Source organism: Salmo salar, chromosome 11 (assembly GCF_965601325.2).
Source record: "Salmo salar chromosome 11, fSalSal1, whole genome shotgun sequence".
In the NCBI taxonomy this organism is placed as follows: domain Eukaryota; kingdom Metazoa; phylum Chordata; class Actinopteri; order Salmoniformes; family Salmonidae; genus Salmo; species Salmo salar.
In genome coordinates, this window is record NC_138301.1 from 76,186,685 (window position 1) to 76,207,056 (window position 20,372).

At 39.9% G+C, this 20,372-nt stretch overlaps 1 protein-coding gene across 2 annotated transcripts; it reads left to right on the top strand.

Moving 5' to 3' along the window:
• The first annotated feature begins 709 nt into the window (after positions 1-709).
• LOC106562847 (coiled-coil-helix-coiled-coil-helix domain-containing protein 2) lies at positions 710-12,100 on the top strand. Of its 2 annotated transcripts, none has more exons than XM_014127891.3 (4): positions 710-1,175; positions 7,415-7,634; positions 9,972-10,113; positions 11,846-12,100. In XM_014127891.3, the coding sequence occupies exons 1-4, from the start codon at positions 1,156-1,158 to the stop codon at positions 11,863-11,865; spliced, it is 402 nt and encodes a 133-aa protein (XP_013983366.1). In that variant the 5' UTR covers positions 710-1,155; the 3' UTR covers positions 11,866-12,100. The 2 variants fall into 2 exon arrangements, with proteins under 2 accessions (XP_013983366.1, XP_013983365.1); XM_014127890.3 differs by lacking the exon at positions 710-1,175 and adding an exon at positions 5,864-6,146.
• Positions 12,101-20,372: the final 8,272 nt, after the last annotated feature.

Below are 20,372 nucleotides of genomic sequence, written 5' to 3' on the forward strand. Positions count from 1 at the left end.
TCCTAAGAACTCGAAGAGAGGCGACCATCTCTGTCGGCGCCATCTTGCTAGGGGGGTACACGGAAATGTGTGAATTAAAAGCGAGGGTCGACATCTGCCTGAGATCAGTTTCATGAAGAAGGATGAAAAGGTGAGGGCGTTCAATACCAACTGGTATCAAATGTATAGCTGGTTAACAGGGAGCCTATCAGCAAGCCGCCTGTAATTGCACGTTAAGATTCTTTACATGCTGAACATCTTTTCTGGGATGTCAAAAACAATTCCAAATGATTTGATAGCTTCCATGCATCATCCATTAAAAGTTAGATTAAAGAGAGGTTGACGCAGCACATTTTTTTCGCGTGCGCTCAAGTAGGCTTTGCACTTTCCTCCGGTGTTTATTTAGCAAAGATGATAACACATAATCACTCCGGACAGACACAAGCAAAAAGTCATCACATAAATGTTGCAGCAGCCCAGGCTACACCTGAACATTAGAAATCTGACATGCTGTATGGGATGAAAACAAGTCTATTTTTCCATCTGATCAACTGTAGGCTACTAATAAGAGCCGCTGCATACAGTCTATGTGCCCTGTCCATCAGGTCAGGGTAAACTAATTGGTAACGTTATGTATTTATAGTCCATTTGTGTGTCAGGAGAAAGTTCAGGTCAAATTTTGATTATATTCAACATTGGGCTGGCTAGGCTGCCTATACGTTTTTAATCCAAATGTATTACCTGGAATGAATCAATCGACATGGCAGATGTGAGTTATTAAATGGCAGATGTGAGTCATTGTGATGGCAAATGTGAGTCATGTTTTTTCATAAGGCCTACAGTTGCATAGGCCTGCATGATGCAAACATGCATAAAGCAAGCTCAGCCCTGTGAGTTCTATTGTCTATCAGTTGTTGTCTATGTGTCTGGGTAGAGGAAATCCCCCTCCTAATGTAGTCTAAATATAAATGATATGAACAAATATAAGGTAGCTGCAGTTTGAACAGGTTCACTACCCCCCCACCCCCATCTGCTATTTGTATTTACAGCTAAGTCCCCTCATGTTCCCTGATTAAGAGGTGGTGACTACTCCACTCCACTACCATTGTCAACTTTCTCCTGACATGAACTGAAGCCATGGCGTCTCATGTGCCCGCTCATCCACTGGCACATTGAATGTTTCTCTTCCAAGCACTGTGAGTACCCCGATCAATTTTCTCTCATTACTGTATGTAGAGTCAATCACATACACAATCACATTATTACACATCAAAGATTTTACTCCTTGCTTGGACTAACTCATTCTTAGCTCTTTGGTCTAACTGTGTAGTGTCTTGTGTTATTTTTTGTTGTTGTCTTCCCAGTAAAATCCTGTCCTGCACTGGTCAAGCCTCTGAACACCTCAACTCATGCCTCATACCCTCATTCAATCACTGCCGTGATCCCTTTCCAACACTGTGTAAGTACAGTGAGAGAAAAAAGTATTTGATCCCCTGCTGATTTTGTACGTTTGCCCACTGACAAAGAAATTATCAGTCTATAATTTTAATGGTAGGTTTATTTGAACAGTGAGAGACAGAATAACAACAAAAAAATCCAGAAAACCGCATGTCAAAAATGTTATAAAATGATTTGCATTTTAATGAGGGAAATAAGTATTTGACCCCTCTGCAAAACATGACTTAGTACTTGGTGGCAAAACCCTTGTTGGCAATCCCAGAGGTCAGACGTTTCTTGTAGTTGGCCACCAGGTTTGCACACATCTCAGGAGGGATTTTGTCCCACTCCTCTTTGCAGATCTTCTCCAAGTCCTTAAGGTTTCGAGGCTGACGTTTGGCAACTCGAACCTTCAGCTCCCTCCACAGATTTTCTATGGGATTAAGGTCTGGAGACTGGCTAGGCCACTCCAGGACCTTAAGAGCTATTTGAAAAGACTACCTGAAATTTCTGCCTGTTTTGGAGGGATGGAGTTTTAGCCTGCTTGGTGACATCACCAAGCAGTTCATAGACCAATAAGAAAGAGGGTCCCATACCTCTCTACCAATAACAACTAGTTTTCAGTTTCCCCCTCCCGACTCAGACCACTCTCAAACAGCCCTAGCAAAGTTCTTGCTTGTGAATATGTGCTTTGCTAAAAATACATTTTGTTTATTTTTGTCCATTTTAATGGTTTTCAATCACAGTAAGGTACTGTACTTCATTGTTACACCGAAATGATTTAATATTGAGATAAAAATGGCTGCATTGGACATTTAATAGGCTACCCTAAAAACTGGAAAAAGTATCTTTGCAAGTAAACATCTTGAGTTATAAAAACAAATCTCCATCAAAGTAATCTATAAATCAAGGGTAATAAACATGTTATTAATAACAGGTCTCCAACCTATCAAACTCTACAGCCTGGTCTCATAGACTAAACATAACATAGTAAATGTAAATCTGGGACAATCAAATGAGTATGATATGTTACGTTTGTTATGATTACTTAAGACAGAAGGTTACTTAAGGCAAAATCAAAAGGATGATGGTTTGTCGGGGTGGATGGGTAGGTGTATAATTTTTAAAACAAGAAAGTTGGTTGCAATTTCAATTTAATTCACCAGAAAAGACAGAACAAATAATACAACAAATATTGTGGTTAAACTGAAATATACTAATTGATAAAAAAACAAAAAACATTTTCTATAAAAATTATTTTAAAAAGGTATAATCTTTGTAAATTATATCATAAATAGGACTGGTGGAGTTCTCACACATGCAGCTAACAAAAATATATGGAAATATCTGCTCTCCCAAAGTTACAATCAACTAATTGCAGTATTACCGCAAAAATGGAAGAGGCAAGTGGAAGGGGGAAAAGTAAGGAACTTGTTTGGCGGCCCTGCATATACCAGTTTAATTTAAGGACGAAACAATTGACAGCCGTGCCATATAGTGTAGCTCAGTTGGTAGAGCATGGTGTTTGCAACGCCAGGGTTGTGGGTTTGTTTCCCACGGGGGGCCAGCACAGAAAAAAAATGTATGAAATTGTATGAAATGTATGCATTCACTACTGTAAGTCGCTCTGGATAAGAGCGTCTGCTAAATGACTAAAATGTAAATGTATTTGATCCCCTGCTGATTTTTAATGGTAGGTTTATTTGAACAGTGAGAGACAGAATAACAACAAAAATATCCAGAAAAACGCATGTTAAATATGTTATACATTTATTTGCATTTTAATGAGGGAAATAAGTATTTGACCCCCTCTCAATCATAAAGATTTCTGGCTCCCAGGTGTATTTTATACAGGTAATGAGCTGAGATCAGGAGCACACTCTTAAAGGGAGTGCTCCTAACCGCAGCTTGTTACCTGTATAAAAGACACCTGCCCACAGAAGCAATCAATCAATCAGATTCCAAACTCTCCACCATGGCCAAGACCAAAGAGCTCTCCAAGGATAGTTGTAGACCTACACAAGGCTGGAATGGGCTACAAGACCATCGCCAAGCAGCTTGGTGAGAAGGTGACAACATTTGGTGCGATTATTCGTAAATGAAAGAAACACAAAAGAACTGTCAATATCCCTCGGCCTGGGGCTCCATGCAAGATTTCACCTCGTGGAGTTGCAATGATTATGAGAACGGTGAGGAATCAGCCCAGAACTACACGGAAGGATCTTGTCAATGATCTCAAGGCAGCTGGGACCATAGTCACCAAGAAAACAATTGGTAACACACTACACCGTGAAGGACTGAAATCCTGCAGCGCCCGCAAGGTCCCCCTGCTCAAGAATACATATACATGCACGTCTGAAGTTTGCCAATGAACATCTGAATGATTCAGGGGACAACTGGTGAAATTGTTGTGGTCAAATGAGACCAAAATGGAGCTCTTTGGCATCAACTCAACTCGCCGTGTTTGGAGGAGGAGGAATGCTGCCTATGACCCCAAGAACACCATCTCCACCGTCAAACATGGAGGTGGAAACATTATACTTTGGGGGTGTTTTTCTGCTAAGGGGACAGGACAACTTCACCGCATCATTTGACGGGGCCATGTACTGTCATATCTTGGGTGAGAACCTACATCCCTCAGCCAGGGCATTGAAAATGGGTCGTGGATGGGTATTCCAGCATGACAATGACCCAAAACACACGGCCAAGGCAACAAAGGAGTGGCTCAAGAAGAAGCACATTAAGGTCCTGGAGTGGCGTAGCCAGTCTCCAGACCTTAATCCCATAGAAAATCTGTGGAGGGAGCTGAAGGTTCGAGTTGCCAAACGTCAGCCTTGAAACCTTAATTAATGACTTGGAGAAGATCTGCAAAGAGGAGTGGGACAAAATCCCTCCTGAGATGTGTGCAAACCTGGTGGCCAACTACAAGAAATGTCTGACCTCTGTGATTGCCAACAAGGGTTTTGCCACCAAGTACTAAGTCATGTTTTGCAGAGGGGTCAAATACTTATTTCCCTCATTAAAATGTAAATCATTTTATAACATTTTTGACATGCGTTTCTCTGGATTTTTTTGTTGTTATTCTGTCTCTCACTCTTCATATAAACCTACCCTTAAAATTATAGACTGATCATTTCTTTGTAAGTGGGCAAACATACAAAATCAGCAGGGGATCAAATACTTTTTTCCCCCACTGTAGATGCCGGATTCAAAATGTTATAATCATTTAAATGATTATACAAAATTCTTGCAACCAGTAGAATGCTATAAATTTGTGGGATATAACCATCCCAGCTCTGCAGATTTTGCTGCGAAGACACAGAATCAATATATAATTTGTTTTGGTACTGTCCCTACAGTGCATTCGGAAAGTATTCAGACCCGTTGACCTTTTCCACATTTTGTTACATTACAGCCTTATTCTAAAATGGTTTAAATCCTCATCAATTTTCACGTAATATCCTATAATGACAAAGTGAAAACAGGTTTATAGACATTTTTGCTAATCCATAATAAAACAATTCTAAATCACATTTACATAAGGATTCAGACCCTTTACTCAGTACTTTGTTGAAGCACCTTCGGCAGCGAATACAGCCTCGAGTCTTCTTGGGTATGACGCTACATGCTTAGCACACCTGTATTTGGGGAGTTTCTCCCATTCTTCTCTGCAGATCCTCTCAAGCTCTGTCAGGTTGGATGGGGTGCGTCGCTGCATAGCTATTTTCAGGTCTCTCCAGAGGTGTTCGATAGGGTTCAAGTCCGGGCTATGGCTGGGCCCCTCAAGGACATTCAGAGATTTGTTCCGAAACCACTCCTGCGTTGTCTTGGCTGTGTGCTTAGGGTCGTTGTCCTGTTGGAAGGTGAACCTTCGCCCCGAGTCTGAGGTCCGGAGAGCTCTGGAGTAGGTTTTCATCAAGGATCTCTCTGTTTTGTCATACCCATGGTATGCGGTCTCATATACCACGGCTGTCAGCCAATCAGCATTCAGGGCTGGAACCACCCAGTTTCTATATGAGTACACTACCGTTCAAAAGTTTGGGGTCACTTAGAAATCTCCTTGTTTTTGAAAGGAAAGCACATTTTTTGTCCATCAAAATAACATCAAATTGATCAGAAATACAGTGCAGATATTGTTAATGTTGTAAATGACTATTGTAGCTGGAAACGTCTGATTTTTAATGGAATATCTACATAGGGGTACAGAGGCCCATTATCAGCAACCATCACTCCTGTGTTCCAATGGCACGTTGTGTTAGCTAATCCTAAATTTATCATTTTAAAAGGCTAATTTATCATTAGAAAACCCTTTTGCAATTATGTTTGCACAGCTGAAAATTGTTGTTCTGATTAAACACAACACTTTTTAACTATAATAAATACTACAGTATTTAATTTGCATATATCTCCCCTCCCCCATATCACAATTTGTGCCACCATTAAGTGAGAAACCTACAGGTAACTGCCAAAATAAAGGAAAGACCAACATAACTGGCAGCTTTGGTAATCGCCTCTACTCATGAGTGAGAATTTACCGGTATGATTGCGCATCCACACAAAGTCATTGGCACGTGTGCATGCTGTCATACGATCTAATTGCGTTACAAGAGGCTTCAGAAGAAGATAAGACTATCCTGGCAGAAACAGTTTGAAGTTGTAAAGAACATATTATCTGCATAAAAAATGGCTAGAGGAAGTCGCAGTGCCAGTCCTTCTTCGGCACCAACCAGGTAATGTGTTTTGAACGATTATGCAACTTGGTCAGATGCCGATTTATTAAAATGTTAACAGCCTCGTTTGCTTAGCAGTTAACTGGTTATAGTGTCCATATGCATAACTGTAATTGAATGACACACAGCTGTTTTAGAAACACAGCCCTAAAACTACTGCCATATGACTGACACTTTTCTTAATAGTTGTCTGCATCACAAAAGTCCTTAGCTAGATTTGTGGGTCATTTTTCAGTTCTTGGCCCCAAGGGCAGTGGGTAGAAGGTCAGCATTTGCTAGAAAAGTTTGCATAAACCAAACAAATTATGCCATCAATTTTAAATAATTGCTGTTTCTTATTGTCATTCAGACTGTTTTCCTGCACATATTTGTTCTTGGTGATAATAATCTATGTGGAGGTATAAGATTAGAGATCAGCTGTTTACTAACCAATAGAGGCCAAATCTTTGAATGCATGCATCCTCCGAAGATGGAGAGGGACAATTCATGGCTTGATCAGAGGAAGGTGGTCAGGGAGATGGTTGATGAAGAGTCTGGTGATGATCATGTAGATCAGTGGTTCCCAGGCTTTAAACTTACTCTTGAAAGTTGTAATAGTAGAATGCGCAAGGTGCAATTTGTAAATTGGGTAGTGCATCATCAGTTCTTTTTGTCATGTTAGTCATTGCATACCTTAGAGCTATTTATAACTTGTCAGAAATGTTCAGATCAACTAGCCCATGTCAGCTAAACATTTTTGTTTTTTTAGCCCATAGATATTGTTATAATTTTTGTCACTCATATCATATGAATACACATTAGACATCGCAAAATGTATAGAATTGCAAGAAAATTTGCTTTAAAAGTGCAACATTTTCTTCGCACCCCATGACAAAATGTGTAGAATTTCAGGAAATAAGCTTTAAACCTGCAATACATTTCTCCACCAACAAGAGGGGTGTGAACAGTTTGTGTCATGAACAGTGCTTTTCCCATAGAAATAGACATGGTATGCGCGCACGGGGGAGGGGGAGGGGGGTGCAGGATGTTCCCCGATGCTGAAGGGAGGCCCCGGGTGAAAAAGTTTGGGAACCCCTGATGTAGATAATGTAATGTATCAGGTAATGCAAGGCTGTCTGATTCAACAAAATAACAATTGTAATCAGTGCAAGTGATGTCAGAGCAAAATTATGATGTTACATCAGTCTGACCCCCCTCCCCCTTAGGTATGTTGATGTTCCATTTTAGAGGCCATGTTCTCTTCATTGTGTGCTCTCTTCTATTTCCAGCTCATCCCCGGCCCATCATGCCCCGGCCGCTCCACCCCCGTCAGCCCTCGCCGCTCCTGCCGCGCCCCAAGGGCCCAGCCTCATGGCCCAGATGGCCACCACCGCAGCAGGGGTTGCAGTGGGCTTTGCCATGGGCCACGTCATGGAGAGTGCCCTCACAGGCGCCTTCAGTGGTGGCAGCAGCTCTGAATCTGTCAAACCTGCCGCCAGCACATACCAAGTGAGCAGGGCAGGGGGCCAGTGAGAGCCTGTGAATGGAAATAGGCCATTTTCCAATACTCCTAAATAGCTTCCTCTTCTTCAGGAACATTGACAGGTGATAGGGATTGATAGAGTTTCACCATAGGTTATTCCATTCACCAGAACAGTGGACAAGAAGGAAATAATTTATGTTGGGCCGTTCTACTGGCAAAACCTACCTGAAATCCTACCTAAATCCGATTCACCTGACAATGAGTGTCTTGTCTGAAAAGAACAGCCAAAGATAGGTTGTTCTGACAGTACTAAATTGGTGTGGATCGTTGGACAGCAGAGGATGTCTCTGACTTTGGCAGCCCTGGAGAGATAACCTACTGCCCTAAGGGGTTTGACTTCTCAGCTTTCAAATGTACATTTTAGGAAACAGAATTGGACCTAACAACATTGTTTGACACTTAGTATTGTGCCATTGAAAAACAGAAATAACTCTCTCTGTTATGTGTCCAAAACACAGAGGCAGGGATTTGGGGTATTTACAGATGTGACGTCGCAGGTTGATATATCACAGTTTGATTTCTTGATAGCTTTTCTGAAAATGGAACTAGACCTGTCCTAGAAAGCCCAAACTCCTCCCTTCAGCTAAGTGAGGCCATGCAAGCGACCCATTCACTCACTAAGAAGTGTCACATTATACTCCTTGATGTCAGACATTGACTCTACATGACGACTGAGGCAATTTAATCTGGCGCTGACAGTATTACAACAGCTAGAAAGAGTTTTGGATGAAGCAAACTATTAAAGAATTGTCTGGCCCATGGGATGTCTGAAAAGTGGCATTACTCCAACAAGATTAGTTCTGGTATTTATACAATTATGGTTGATGAATTTGATCACTTAGTATTATATCATGTAAACCTGCCATTGAGGTATTGGAAGCAGAACATCATGTAACCTAGCCATAGCAATGGAATGCCCTAGATGCAGTAAACAAGGAACATAAAAGATAGCTTGTCGATACTGTTCTATGAAATTTATGCAGAACTAATTCAAAAGGTGCATTATGCAGAAATGTATCGATAATTTAAATTTGCCTTGAATTTCCATGAAAGTATACAGCACGGTACTTGGAATGGCCAAACCAGACATTCGTCAGTAAACAAGCAACATTATGCAACTTTGAAATCTTCTATCAAGTAATTGCACTCCGTTACTACCTTATGTGTGATGCCAGGATATGAACCTCTCCATCAACGTGATCAAGACAAAGGAGATGATTGTGGACTACAGAAAAAGGAGGGCTGAGAACGCTCCCATTCTCATCAACGGGGTTGTAGTGGAGCAGGTTGAGAGCTTCAAGTTCCTTGGTGTCCACATCACCAACAAACTATCATGGTCCAAACACAACAAGACAGTCGAAGAGGGCACGACAACGCCTATTCCCCCTCAGGAGACTGAAAAGATTTGGCATGGGTCCTCAGATCCTCAAAAAGTTCTACAGCTGCACCATCGAGAGCATCCTGACTGGTTGCATCACCGCCTGGTATGGCAACTGCTCGGCCTCCTTGACACAAGGCACTACAGAGGGTAGTGCGTACGACCCAGTCCATCACTGGGGCCAAGCTTCCGGCCATCCAGGACCTCTATACCAGGCGGTGTCAGAGGAAAGTCCAAAAAGGACTCCAGCCAACCTATTCATAGACTGTTCTCTCTGCTACCGCACGGAAAGCGGTACCGGAGCACCAAGTCTAGGTCCAAAAGATTTCTAAACAGCTTCTAACCCCAAGCCATAAGACTCCTGAACAGTTAATGAAATGGCTACCCGGACTATTTGCGTTGTCCCCACCCCCATTATTACGCTGCTGCTACTCTCCGTTTATTAGCCATGCATAGTCACTTTACTTCTACCTAGATGTACATATTACCTCAATTACCTCGACTAACTGGTGCCCCCGCACATTGACTCTGTACCGGTACCCCCTGTATATACCCTGTATATAGCCTCGCTATTGTTATTTTATTGTTGCTCCTTAATTATTAGGTTTTTTTCTTTTTTCTTTATTTTTTTACTTCAGTTTATTTTAGTAAATACTTTAACACTTTTTTTCTTAACTGCATTGTTGGTTAAGGGCTTGTAAGTGAACACTTCCCTGTAAGGTCGACACCTGTTGTATTTGGCGCATATGACATAAAATTAGATTTGTCATGTCAAAGATATAAAGGACAGGTGGAAATGTTGCATAATGTATCTGAGCTAGCATGGAGATAATGACTGTCACACTGAAGTCAAATCAATACTTGTTTACAGTAGTGCAGATGTCTACAGTATCTTTGACAAGTGTGTGTGTCTGTGCCATTATAGGAGGCCGCTCGACCTGTCTCCTCCCAGCCGGGCCCATGCATGTTTGAGGTGCGACAGTTCCTGAACTACGCCACCACTCAGGCTGACCTCAGCTTGTGCGAGAGCTTCATTGAGGCGCTCAAACAGTGCAAAGGCTCACACGGTAAGGTACTCATTAATGATTGGTAGTTATGAACACCCAATTGTATCACAGGACACTGGGTTAAATTAGTGATGTAGAATAAATAGACCATAACTGTGTTCGAATACTCATACTAGCCATACTATTTGTGACGTGAATTGAGTATATAGTATGCTTATTGGTCATAGTATGGATATAGTTAGTATGCCAAAAGTTCCTGGATGTCGTACTAAATTCGCCAAAATATGAAGTATACACGCAGAGGACACTATTTCTGTACTTTAGGGCCCAAAATGCAATTCTTCAGGAAATGGGCGTGGCTTCACATCTTTCACAGATTTGAAGGAAATGGTGGAAAATATGCAGTCGAAGTACAACGAGAGCGGATACAAATTCATTCCTTTAACTAATTGACACATGTTAAGAAAATGTTGAGCAATGTAATAAAGTAATGACTTTTCAAATGAGTTACCTTACACGTTATTGGCTGACATTTTGTTAGCTACGCTGTCCTTACGAACCACATAGCGTATCATTACAGCAGTATGTACCGGTATGTTGTTAGCTAGCTACTTATACATCAAACTTGCCAGGATATTAACTATAGGCTATCTAACGAACCACCCAACGTTTATTGACTTGATTATTCCCGTCATTCTTAGCTTAGCTGGACATTCGGGTGCTTTCGTAAATACGCTCTGTCTATCTACTCCGATTTATACCCATTGAATATGGCCGGTATCAGTAAGTGTCGTCAAAAAGCATAATTAAATTGTTGCCAGCGGCAGTTACAGTCACCGATGCTCTGGATAACATGAAAACAGCCTAACCAGCTCTGCTAGGGCAAGTAAAATGGTCAGAGTGGTCTCATTTGTGTCTGGAAGTAGCTAGCAAGCTAGCCAACGTTAGCTTGGGTGCTTGTCTGCCGTTGTAAGGTCAGAACGCTCAAATCAACCCTACTCCTCGGCCTGAACGTCCAGTGTGCGCTCTGAGAGCGAAACGCTCTGAATTTACAAACACACTCTGGCACTCCAGATTGAATTTAAGAACACACCCGATGTCTTAAAATGTCTAACCAGTCATTTGTTATGCTAGCAAGAGGTTGCATAGCAACAGCATCAACTTCCGGTAGACGGGCAAAGAGCTAGTGCGCTCAACTGAAAGCATACTGTTCCTTTACAGTATACTAAAATGAACTAATAGTATGTAGTGTATATACTCATTAAGTGTACAGTATGTTAGTATGGGTATTCGAACACAACTCATGAATGTCTACAAAATTTCTGCTCAAGGGAGTGATCTACATTTACATTTACATTTAAGTCATTTAGCAGACGCTCTTATCCAGAGCGACTTACAAATTGGTGCATTCACCTTATGATAGCCAGTGGAACAACCACTTTACAATAGTGCATCTAAATCTAGAAATCTAGAATTCTGTGGTATAACCAGAAGATATTTACATTCTTGTTCTATTTTTATTATGCTATTGGGAATGCCATTTGGATATTTATCAGATCTCGAAGATCAGGCTAGGCTTGGTTATGCACATTTACTTGACTTGGCTATGCATATTTCAACACACCACACAATATATGGATGTGCATGCTTTGTTCAGTGTAATGCTTTGTTTTTTCGTTTGTATATATTCTTTAGTATTTATCCTTTTCCGAGCCCTAACTGTTTTTAGAATATGATTTGCAGATAGTTATTTTATGAATCAATTGACCTTGTCTTGTTGTTTTTCCTGCAGGTGTTACATCACTGGTTTGATCAAGGATGTTAGGAGTCAAAACAAGACACCATTTTCAAATGAACACATCGTAGCGTAGACAGATGTGCCACTCGGTCATGAAATCAACTCTATTCAATTCTCCACTGTAACAAGAAAGGAATTATGTTTGTTCACTGTTGATATGTCACGAAATGTATGCTGTATGATTTAAAAAAATGTTGGTAATGTATATGAGATTGTGAAATAAAGAGCTGCTATTAACTTTCTACTGGATTCCTCTGTTCAGCATTTTTTTTGTCTGTCACGTTTAACAACCTAAAGGATGGTTAAATAGTTTGCTTGTCCATCCTTAAAATGACCCTTGGAATGAAGTGCTTCAGACGAGAGAAATTAAACATGTGAGAATATTGATAGAAGAGAAATGCATAATGAATCTTGTGTGCTCTGCTTTACTCTTTCGTGTAGAAAAAATATATTCACTATATTGTCAATTAACCTCTTAATGATCTGACCCTTTTTTTCCATTAGTGCCTAAAATGGACCTGAAGCAAGGATATGCATATTCTTGATACCATTTGAATGGAAACACTTTGAAGTTTGTGGAAATGTGAAATTAATGTAGGAGAATATAACACATTAGATCTGGTAAAAGATGAAGAAAAAAAACATGTTTATATTATCTTTGAAATGCAAGAGAAAGGCCATAATACAATATTGCAGTTTAGGTGACATTTAGATTTTTACCACTAGATGGCAGCAGTGTGTGCGTAAAGTTGCAGATTCATCCAATGGAGCATTACAATACTGCACAGTATTTTGTATAAAGTCTGCCAAAATGTGCCGAATTGGTCAATTGATACATTTTCAAGGACATAACTATAGAAAACATACAAAAATGATATGGTAATAAAACATTTCATTTTACACACTCCCAGGAATGTCATACATGATGGATCATTAGCTTATACACTAACTTTCACACATCTAGATGGCCGGGCGGGTTGGGTGTGGAGCCAGAGATCGCAGGGGTTCAAACTGTAGAACCCAGTTCCTATATTTGAAAATAAAAATAGATTTTATCAAACAAGACTATGCTACATTTTATCTCTGTAGTCATTTACAACAATGTCTACAGTGTATTTCTGATACATTTTTGAACAGTAGTGTGTATTTTTTAAATGACAATTCATAGGACCAACATTGTCCACAGCAATGTTTTTATTTTTTTATCATATGCCATGGGATGCTATCTAATATGAAAATGGCCAATCCTCAAATGGTTTTAGTTTTTGAGATACCCCTACCGGATGTATCTCTAAGGTCACCCATATATGAAATGGATGGTTGTATAAAAACATTTGACTGCAAAAGTGGTTAAGTTAATAGATATTGTGACCCCCCTTAACTCAAACAGTGTATATCATCTATGAATATTTGTGTTTAACAGACAACTTACCGAGTCAAATGTTCTCTCATTCAGTGCAGTATGGTCATGTCTGACAAAAATACATACAGTAACAAGTTTTTTGATGATATGGCTCTTGCAATTTGCTATATGGAAAACACAGAATAATGCCTGGCTGGAGGGGGGTGGGCCACATACAGTAAGCTCATGTAACCCAAAATTGCAAGGTCTGATATTACTCAAATGCTTTACATACACAAACAAACAGCATTAGGATATCTTAATGCACTTCGGAAATATAGACCTGTAAACACACAGATACAATAGGCAGAAATATCTTCACTTTTTGGTAGCTGTTATATAGATACATTTCCAAGTCAAATTTGATCTCATTCAGTCCTGCCTGACAAAAATGCATACAGTTACAAGTTTTTTTATGTTGTGGGCATTGTAATCAGCTCTAAGGCAAATGGACTCAGACACTGAAAACTGCATTTTTTTCCAGTCAAAGGTTTCTCTGTGGATTTTATATGTTTAGCCTCTACTGTTGCAATTATGTTAACCCCCCTCCTCCCTAGATTTGACTCCAAATCCAATATGGCTGCCACAATACAATTAAATGGTGGTTTAATAAACTGTATTATGTACACATTTTAAGTGAAATACAGTATTCAGATGTGTGTACTGCACTTACGACCTGTACTCAAGGCTATTTTTGTGTACTTCAACTATGTTAGGAATCCAATGTGCCCACCATATATACTAGAACACTTTTGTCTGGATATATAAAAAGGCAGCAGACTGCTTGGATTGGCAACACCAAGAATTCCAATTCATCCTCTCTCTAGCTCTACAACTTGCCCCCACTGTGGTATAACTTGCGCCTTAAAGATTGGGCTCTTCAGTCACCTCCTTATGGGTTTGCCAGAACAAACTTGTTTTAAACACCAAGAAAACCAAAGTTATGTTGGTCTGTTCCACTAGGAAAAGGCCAAAACAGCATGGGATACAATTAAGTATGGGAGGAGTACAAATTGAAGAAGTGGCAGAAACCAAACTATTAGGAGTGCAGCTAGACAACTGCTTATCATGGTCGTCTCAAATAACTAATCTATGTAAAAATTATTAAAACATCATGTATAATCAGAAGGATAGCTAAATATTTACCAGGAAAAATTCTTAAGCAAATAACACAAGCTTTAATTGAGAGTCAAGTGAACTACTGTTCTGTGGTCTGGGGAAATGCATCATCAAGTGAAGTTAGGAGGTTGCAGATTGCACAGAACAAAGCAGCAAGGATTGTTTTACGGTGGAGATATGGTTTTTCTGTTGCAGTCATACGCAATGTCCTTGGTTGGTCATCAATCGACAAGATAATTGAAAAAAACATGCTTATTTTATAATATAATATACATCATTTAAAACGGCCAAGTTCTATTCACAACAGTAATCAGTTGGTAAGAGACAGACATTCCGTAAATACTAGGAATAGATTGTCCACCATCTATGCGTTATCCAGACAGAAAAGAGAAATAGGCAAAAGAACATTTCGATTTAGAGCAATAAAGAAATTGAATAAATTAACTGAGCAAATCAGAAACCTTTCAATATATAAATGTAAACATTATTTTAAAACAATTTAAATATAATACACAGAAATGTTGTGGGATTACAGTAGATGAAGAATCCATATTTTTTTAGATTGATTATTTATTGGTTTATTATGTTAGTATATTATGTATGTTTGTAATAGTGTGTTATATGTGAAAATGTGTTCGTATATAAATTGTATTTTAATATTTAAGGACTCTTGGAAGATTAGTCCAAATGAGGACTAAAAGAGATCCAAATCAAATCTTATCAAAGTACACTTTGATTCATTGCTAGTCCAATACGTCTGCCTGAATCCAATATGACCTTCTGCTGGATCACTGTATTTGTGATGCATATTGGGATGTTCCGGTGCACTCTTATCCTGTTTGAGTTGAGATGGCACATTGCTTCTTCCAGACAATCATGTCCACCATCCTGGCTGTCTGCCCCGGAGTTGCCTTATACACTATATATACAAAAGTATGTGGACACCCCTTCAAATGAGTGGATTCGGCTATTTCAGCCACACCCGTTGCTGACAGGTGTATAACATACACAAGCCTAAGATCACCATGCACAAGCGTCAGCTGGGGTTGTGTAAAACTCGCCGCCATTTGACTCTGGAGCAGTGGAAACGTTCTCTGGTGAGATGAATCACGCTTCACCATCTGGCAGTCTAACGAACAAAGCTGGGTTTGGCGGATGCCAGGAGAACGGTACCTGCCCCAATGCACTTGCATAGTGCCAACTGTAAAGTTTGGTGGAGGAAGAATAATGTTTTGGGGCTGAACTTGACTGGCCTGCACAGAGCCTTGACCTCAACCCCATCGAACACCTTTGGGATTAATTGGAACGCCGACTGCAAGCCAAGCCTAATTGCCCAACATCAGTGCCCGACCTCACTAATGCTCTTCTTGCTGAATGGAAGCAAGTCCCCACAGCAATGTTCCAACATCTAGTGGAAAGCCTTCCCAGAAGAGTGGAAGCTGTTATAGCAGCAAAGGGGGGGACCAATTCCATATTAATGCCCATGATTTTGAAATGAGATGTTCGACAAGCAGGTGTCCACATACTTTTCGTCATGTAGTATATGTTGACTTAGTGACATTGTGGTGTATGGGGAGGATGCAACCACACATGACAAGCTGGGGTGACTCATGCATTGGTCTGGGAAACTGTGCTTATACATCCCTATAAGGACATATGCCATTTTGGCAAACAAAAGGCACCTTAGGATGGTAAAACTTGCTGTATGTGATTGTTTATGGTGGCTGGGGATTGACTGTTAGATAGTGGTCTCTGTGCACCATGCTTGATCAGCTCTACCTCCTCTGCAACCCTTTTACTGTCCATCAAAGCCCAAGGATGTGTGTCCCTCTATGTCCCTAACAACCAATGCTTCTTAGTCATAGTCTATGACCTAGCTACACTAACTAACCTCTAAGTAACCTGAAGTCACCCTCACAGGTTCTGTCACTTTCTACAACTCCTGCATGAGTGCCCCAGTCCATTATCAATGCCAACCACTCACAGTTAATATTGGCCAAATTATCATCCTACCCGACTTCGAAAGGAATATAAAGAAATATGTAGGACGTGACCTGCAGGACTTTTTGCCACATTCAACATACAAAACTTAGCAACAGTCATCAAAATTGTTAAAAGGTTTTAAAAACAATCATAATAAATGCAACAGTTGGACAATGGATGAAGATACTCCAAACTTTTTGAATTTTTATAATCCATCAGATATTGCCTTAATTATAGCACCTAAAAACATTTTACTGGCATGTACAACATAAGTTCAAGGATTTTGGTGGAAATTCAGGTATTACATACATTTTTTCTTATAATACACTCGTATATAAATGTTCTTATTCTATCAGGTATTTTTTTTAATATTTTGTTCAAAATAAAGAAAATGATTGATATATGACCTATTTGCATAAATATGCTGGCTGTATTTGTATATACAGTTGAAGTCGGAAGTTTGAGTCATTAAAACTCGTTTTTCAACCACTCCACAAGTGTCTTGTTAACAAACTATAGTTTTGGCAAGTCGGTGTCATGTCTTTGGCTATGCCGGATTAAGTGATATGACATGATAACCTATAAAATGATTTCTCTGTAATTAATATTACCTGATTAAGCTAATCATGTAAATGTAATTAACTAGAAAGTCGGGGCACCACGGAAGAACGTTTATAGAGCCGTTATCTTCCGAATAAACTCTTAAAATACTTTGTAATATTTTACATCGATAGCAGTCAATATTAACCCTTGTCTTATTTTCAGTCTCATAATGAAAGTTGTAAATTCTTGGTTATCTTCACGAACCCTGGCTAACAAGTTGAATCAGCAATACAAAATTGGGTTTAATTATTTATTTACTAAATACCTAAACTAATCACACAGAATTACAAATACACAGAATACAATGATGTCATACAGAAAACGTCCTGGTGGACGGAATCTGTATGAAAGCTGGTTACACAAAGGAAAGGGGGTTGGGCTTGAATGAAAGAGCGGGAAGATTTAGGAACAGAGAAACAGCAGCTGTGCTATCGTAAATACATTATCTTATGCATTCTAAATTACCGCCCATTTGGAAAAGGAAAATGCAATAAATATTTACTCTGAGCTGACCTTCTGTAGATAGATGCTGGCCGGGTTGGCCAACAGATCTCCCTGTTTTCGGATGAATGTCAATGGTGGTCAATTGGATACGTGGTGGTATCTTCGTCTGTCTGTTAGACTGGATCCGTCGTCCGTCCTTTCCTAACCCACGTCCACAGCGGCCACTGCTAACGCAACGGCTAGGAAGTATCACTTCTGTAGTGAATAAGCTCAAAGTTCATACCATTCGCCACCAAAGCTCACGCCGAGGTTGGCTTAGTTCTGTACTTGACATGTGTGTCCTTCTAACGTAGAGGCTGCAGACCTCCCGTACTGGAACAACTGGTTATCTTTTCGTCAAAGGCTTATATAGTGGAGAGGGGGAGGGAGGTGTTTCATCGTTTATAACCCCTGTCTCTTCACAGGGTTGGGCCACTGATCGAGCAGGGCACTTTCCTTATGAAAACCCAATTCTCTCATTTGGAAGCTAAAATTACATTTAATCTCCTAACAAACAATTTCCATATCAAACATTTCAATTGCATAACAATTCCATGTGACTCTGATAACTAGAGGGTGGATACTTTCCCAGGTACAGTTTCGTCGTCCTGTCATCAATCATAATGTCTCAGATGACAACTGAAATGAAATCCATACTCATTACGTTATCAAGCATATTTCCAACTGGTTTTATTAACAAAATATGGTTCCTTTCCCCATTTGTTTGATGTTCCCAGACTCTCTATATTTAACACAGGCTATTCAAGTCCTTCAGTAGATTCAGAGAGGGGAAGGGAGAAAGGTATTTATGGGGGGGGGTCATAAACCTTACCCACAGGCCAACGTCATGACATCGGTTAGGATATCTACTTTGTGCATGACAAAAGTAATTTTTCCAACAACTGTTAACAGACAGATTAATTCACTGTTTCACAATTCCAGTGGGTCAGAAGTTTACATACACTAAGTTGACTGCCAACAACAGCTTGGAAAATTCCAGAAAATGATGTCATGGCTTTAGAAGCTTCTGATAGGCTAGTTGACATAATTTGAGTCAATTGGAGGTGTGACTATGGATGAATTTCAAGGCCTACCTTCAAACTCAATTCCTCTTTGCTTGACAACAGAAAAAAATGGTAGACCTCCACAAGTCTGGTTCATCCTTGGGAGCAATTTCCAAACGCCTGAAGGTACCACGTTCATCTGTACAAACAATAGTACGCAAGTATAAACACCATGGGACCACACAGCCGTCATGCCGCTCAGGAAGGAGATGATTTCTGTCTCCTAGAGATGAACGTACTTTGGTGCGAAAAGTGCAAATCAATCCCAGAACAACAGCAAAGGACCTTGTGAAGATGCTGGAGGAAACAGGTAAAAAAATATCTTTATCCACAGTAAAACAAGTCCTATATCGACATAACCTGAAAGGCCGCTCAGCAAGGAAGAGGCCACTGCTCCAAAACCGCCAGTTATATTTTTGATGAAACAAAAATATAACTGTTTGGCCATAATGACCATCGTTATGTTTGGAGGAAAAAGGGGGACACTTGCAAGCCGAAGAACACCATCCCATCCGTGAAGCACAGGGGTGGCAGCATCATGTTGAGGGGGTGCTTTGCTGCAGGATGGACTGGTGCACTTCACAAAATAGATGGCATCATGAGAGAGTAAAATTATGTGGATATATTGAAGCAGCATCTCAAGACATTAGTCAGGAAGTTAAAGCTTGGTTGTAAATGGGTCTTCCAAATGGACAATGACCCCAAGCATACTTCCAAAGCTGTGGCAAAATGGCTTTAGGACAACAAAGTCAAGGTATTGGAGTAGCCATCACAATGCCCTGACCTCAATCCCATAGAAAATTTGTGGGCAGAACTGAATAAGCGTGTGCGAGCATAGAGGCCTACAAACCTGACTCAGTTACACCAGCTCTGTCAGGAGGAATGGGCCAAAATTCATCCAACTTATTGTGGGAAGCTTGTGGAAGGCTACCCGATACGTTAGACCCAAGTTAAACAATTTAAAGGCAATGCTATCAAATACTAATTGAGTGTATGTAAACTTCTGACCCACTGGGAATGTGATGAAAGAAATAAAAGCTGAAATAAATAATTCTCTCTACTATTATTCTGACATTTCACATTCTTAAAATAAAGTGGTGATCCTAACTAACCTAAGACAGGGAATTTTTACTAAGATTAAATTTCAGGAATTGTGAAAAACTGAGTTTAAATGTATTTGGCTAATGTGTATGTAAACTTCTGACTTCAACTCTATTAATACAATAACATAAAGGGGTAGATCAGGGCTGCAACCACCAAACACTTCCTCTGTCTACCCTAGACTTACTGGTGCGTGCCTCTGGTTGGACACCGAGTCTACTGTCCGCAATTGTATTGTGTAGGTTAGACTATTGCGCAACACACAAAACTATTCCTATTAATTATTCTGGATTTAATGACAACAAATTACATAGCCCATTGGGTTTATTCACAATATCATCTGGTAAGGAAATAACATGCCAAATACATTTTGTTTTCCATGTTAGAATTTTAAACAATACAAGCCTACTTGAATTTGTAGCTCAGAAATAGGCCTACCTTGAAAATAAGACATTTCCGCAATTTTGTGCTTGAAAGATTATTGTAATTATTGTAGCCAATTTATGTTATTCTGATCCCTTATAATTATTAATGATTTCATTTTTGATCCCTCTGCTTCAATTGAAGGGTGTTGCACTACTCTGTTGCGGTAAAACCATGTGTAGTTATTATTAGGACGACAACATCTAATGTTGGCTTCAACTTGATGTTCCATACAAATCCTTCCATTAAAAAAAGGAACCTGGTTTTTGGTCACTTTCTCATTATAAAAACAGTGATGGTGAGATTAATGCTACCCACAAAAATCACATTGTAGACTATGCAG

Coding starts and splice junctions, on each gene's coding strand:
- LOC106562847 (XM_014127890.3), top strand. CDS start 6,100: ATGGCTAGAGGAAGTCGCAGTGCCAGTCCTTCTTCGGCACCAACCAG. Junction 7,635..9,971: donor CTGCCGCCAGCACATACCAA/GTGAGCAGGGCA, acceptor GTGCCATTATAG/GAGGCCGCTCGACCTGTCTC. Junction 10,114..11,845: donor ACAGTGCAAAGGCTCACACG/GTAAGGTACTCA, acceptor TTTTTCCTGCAG/GTGTTACATCACTGGTTTGA.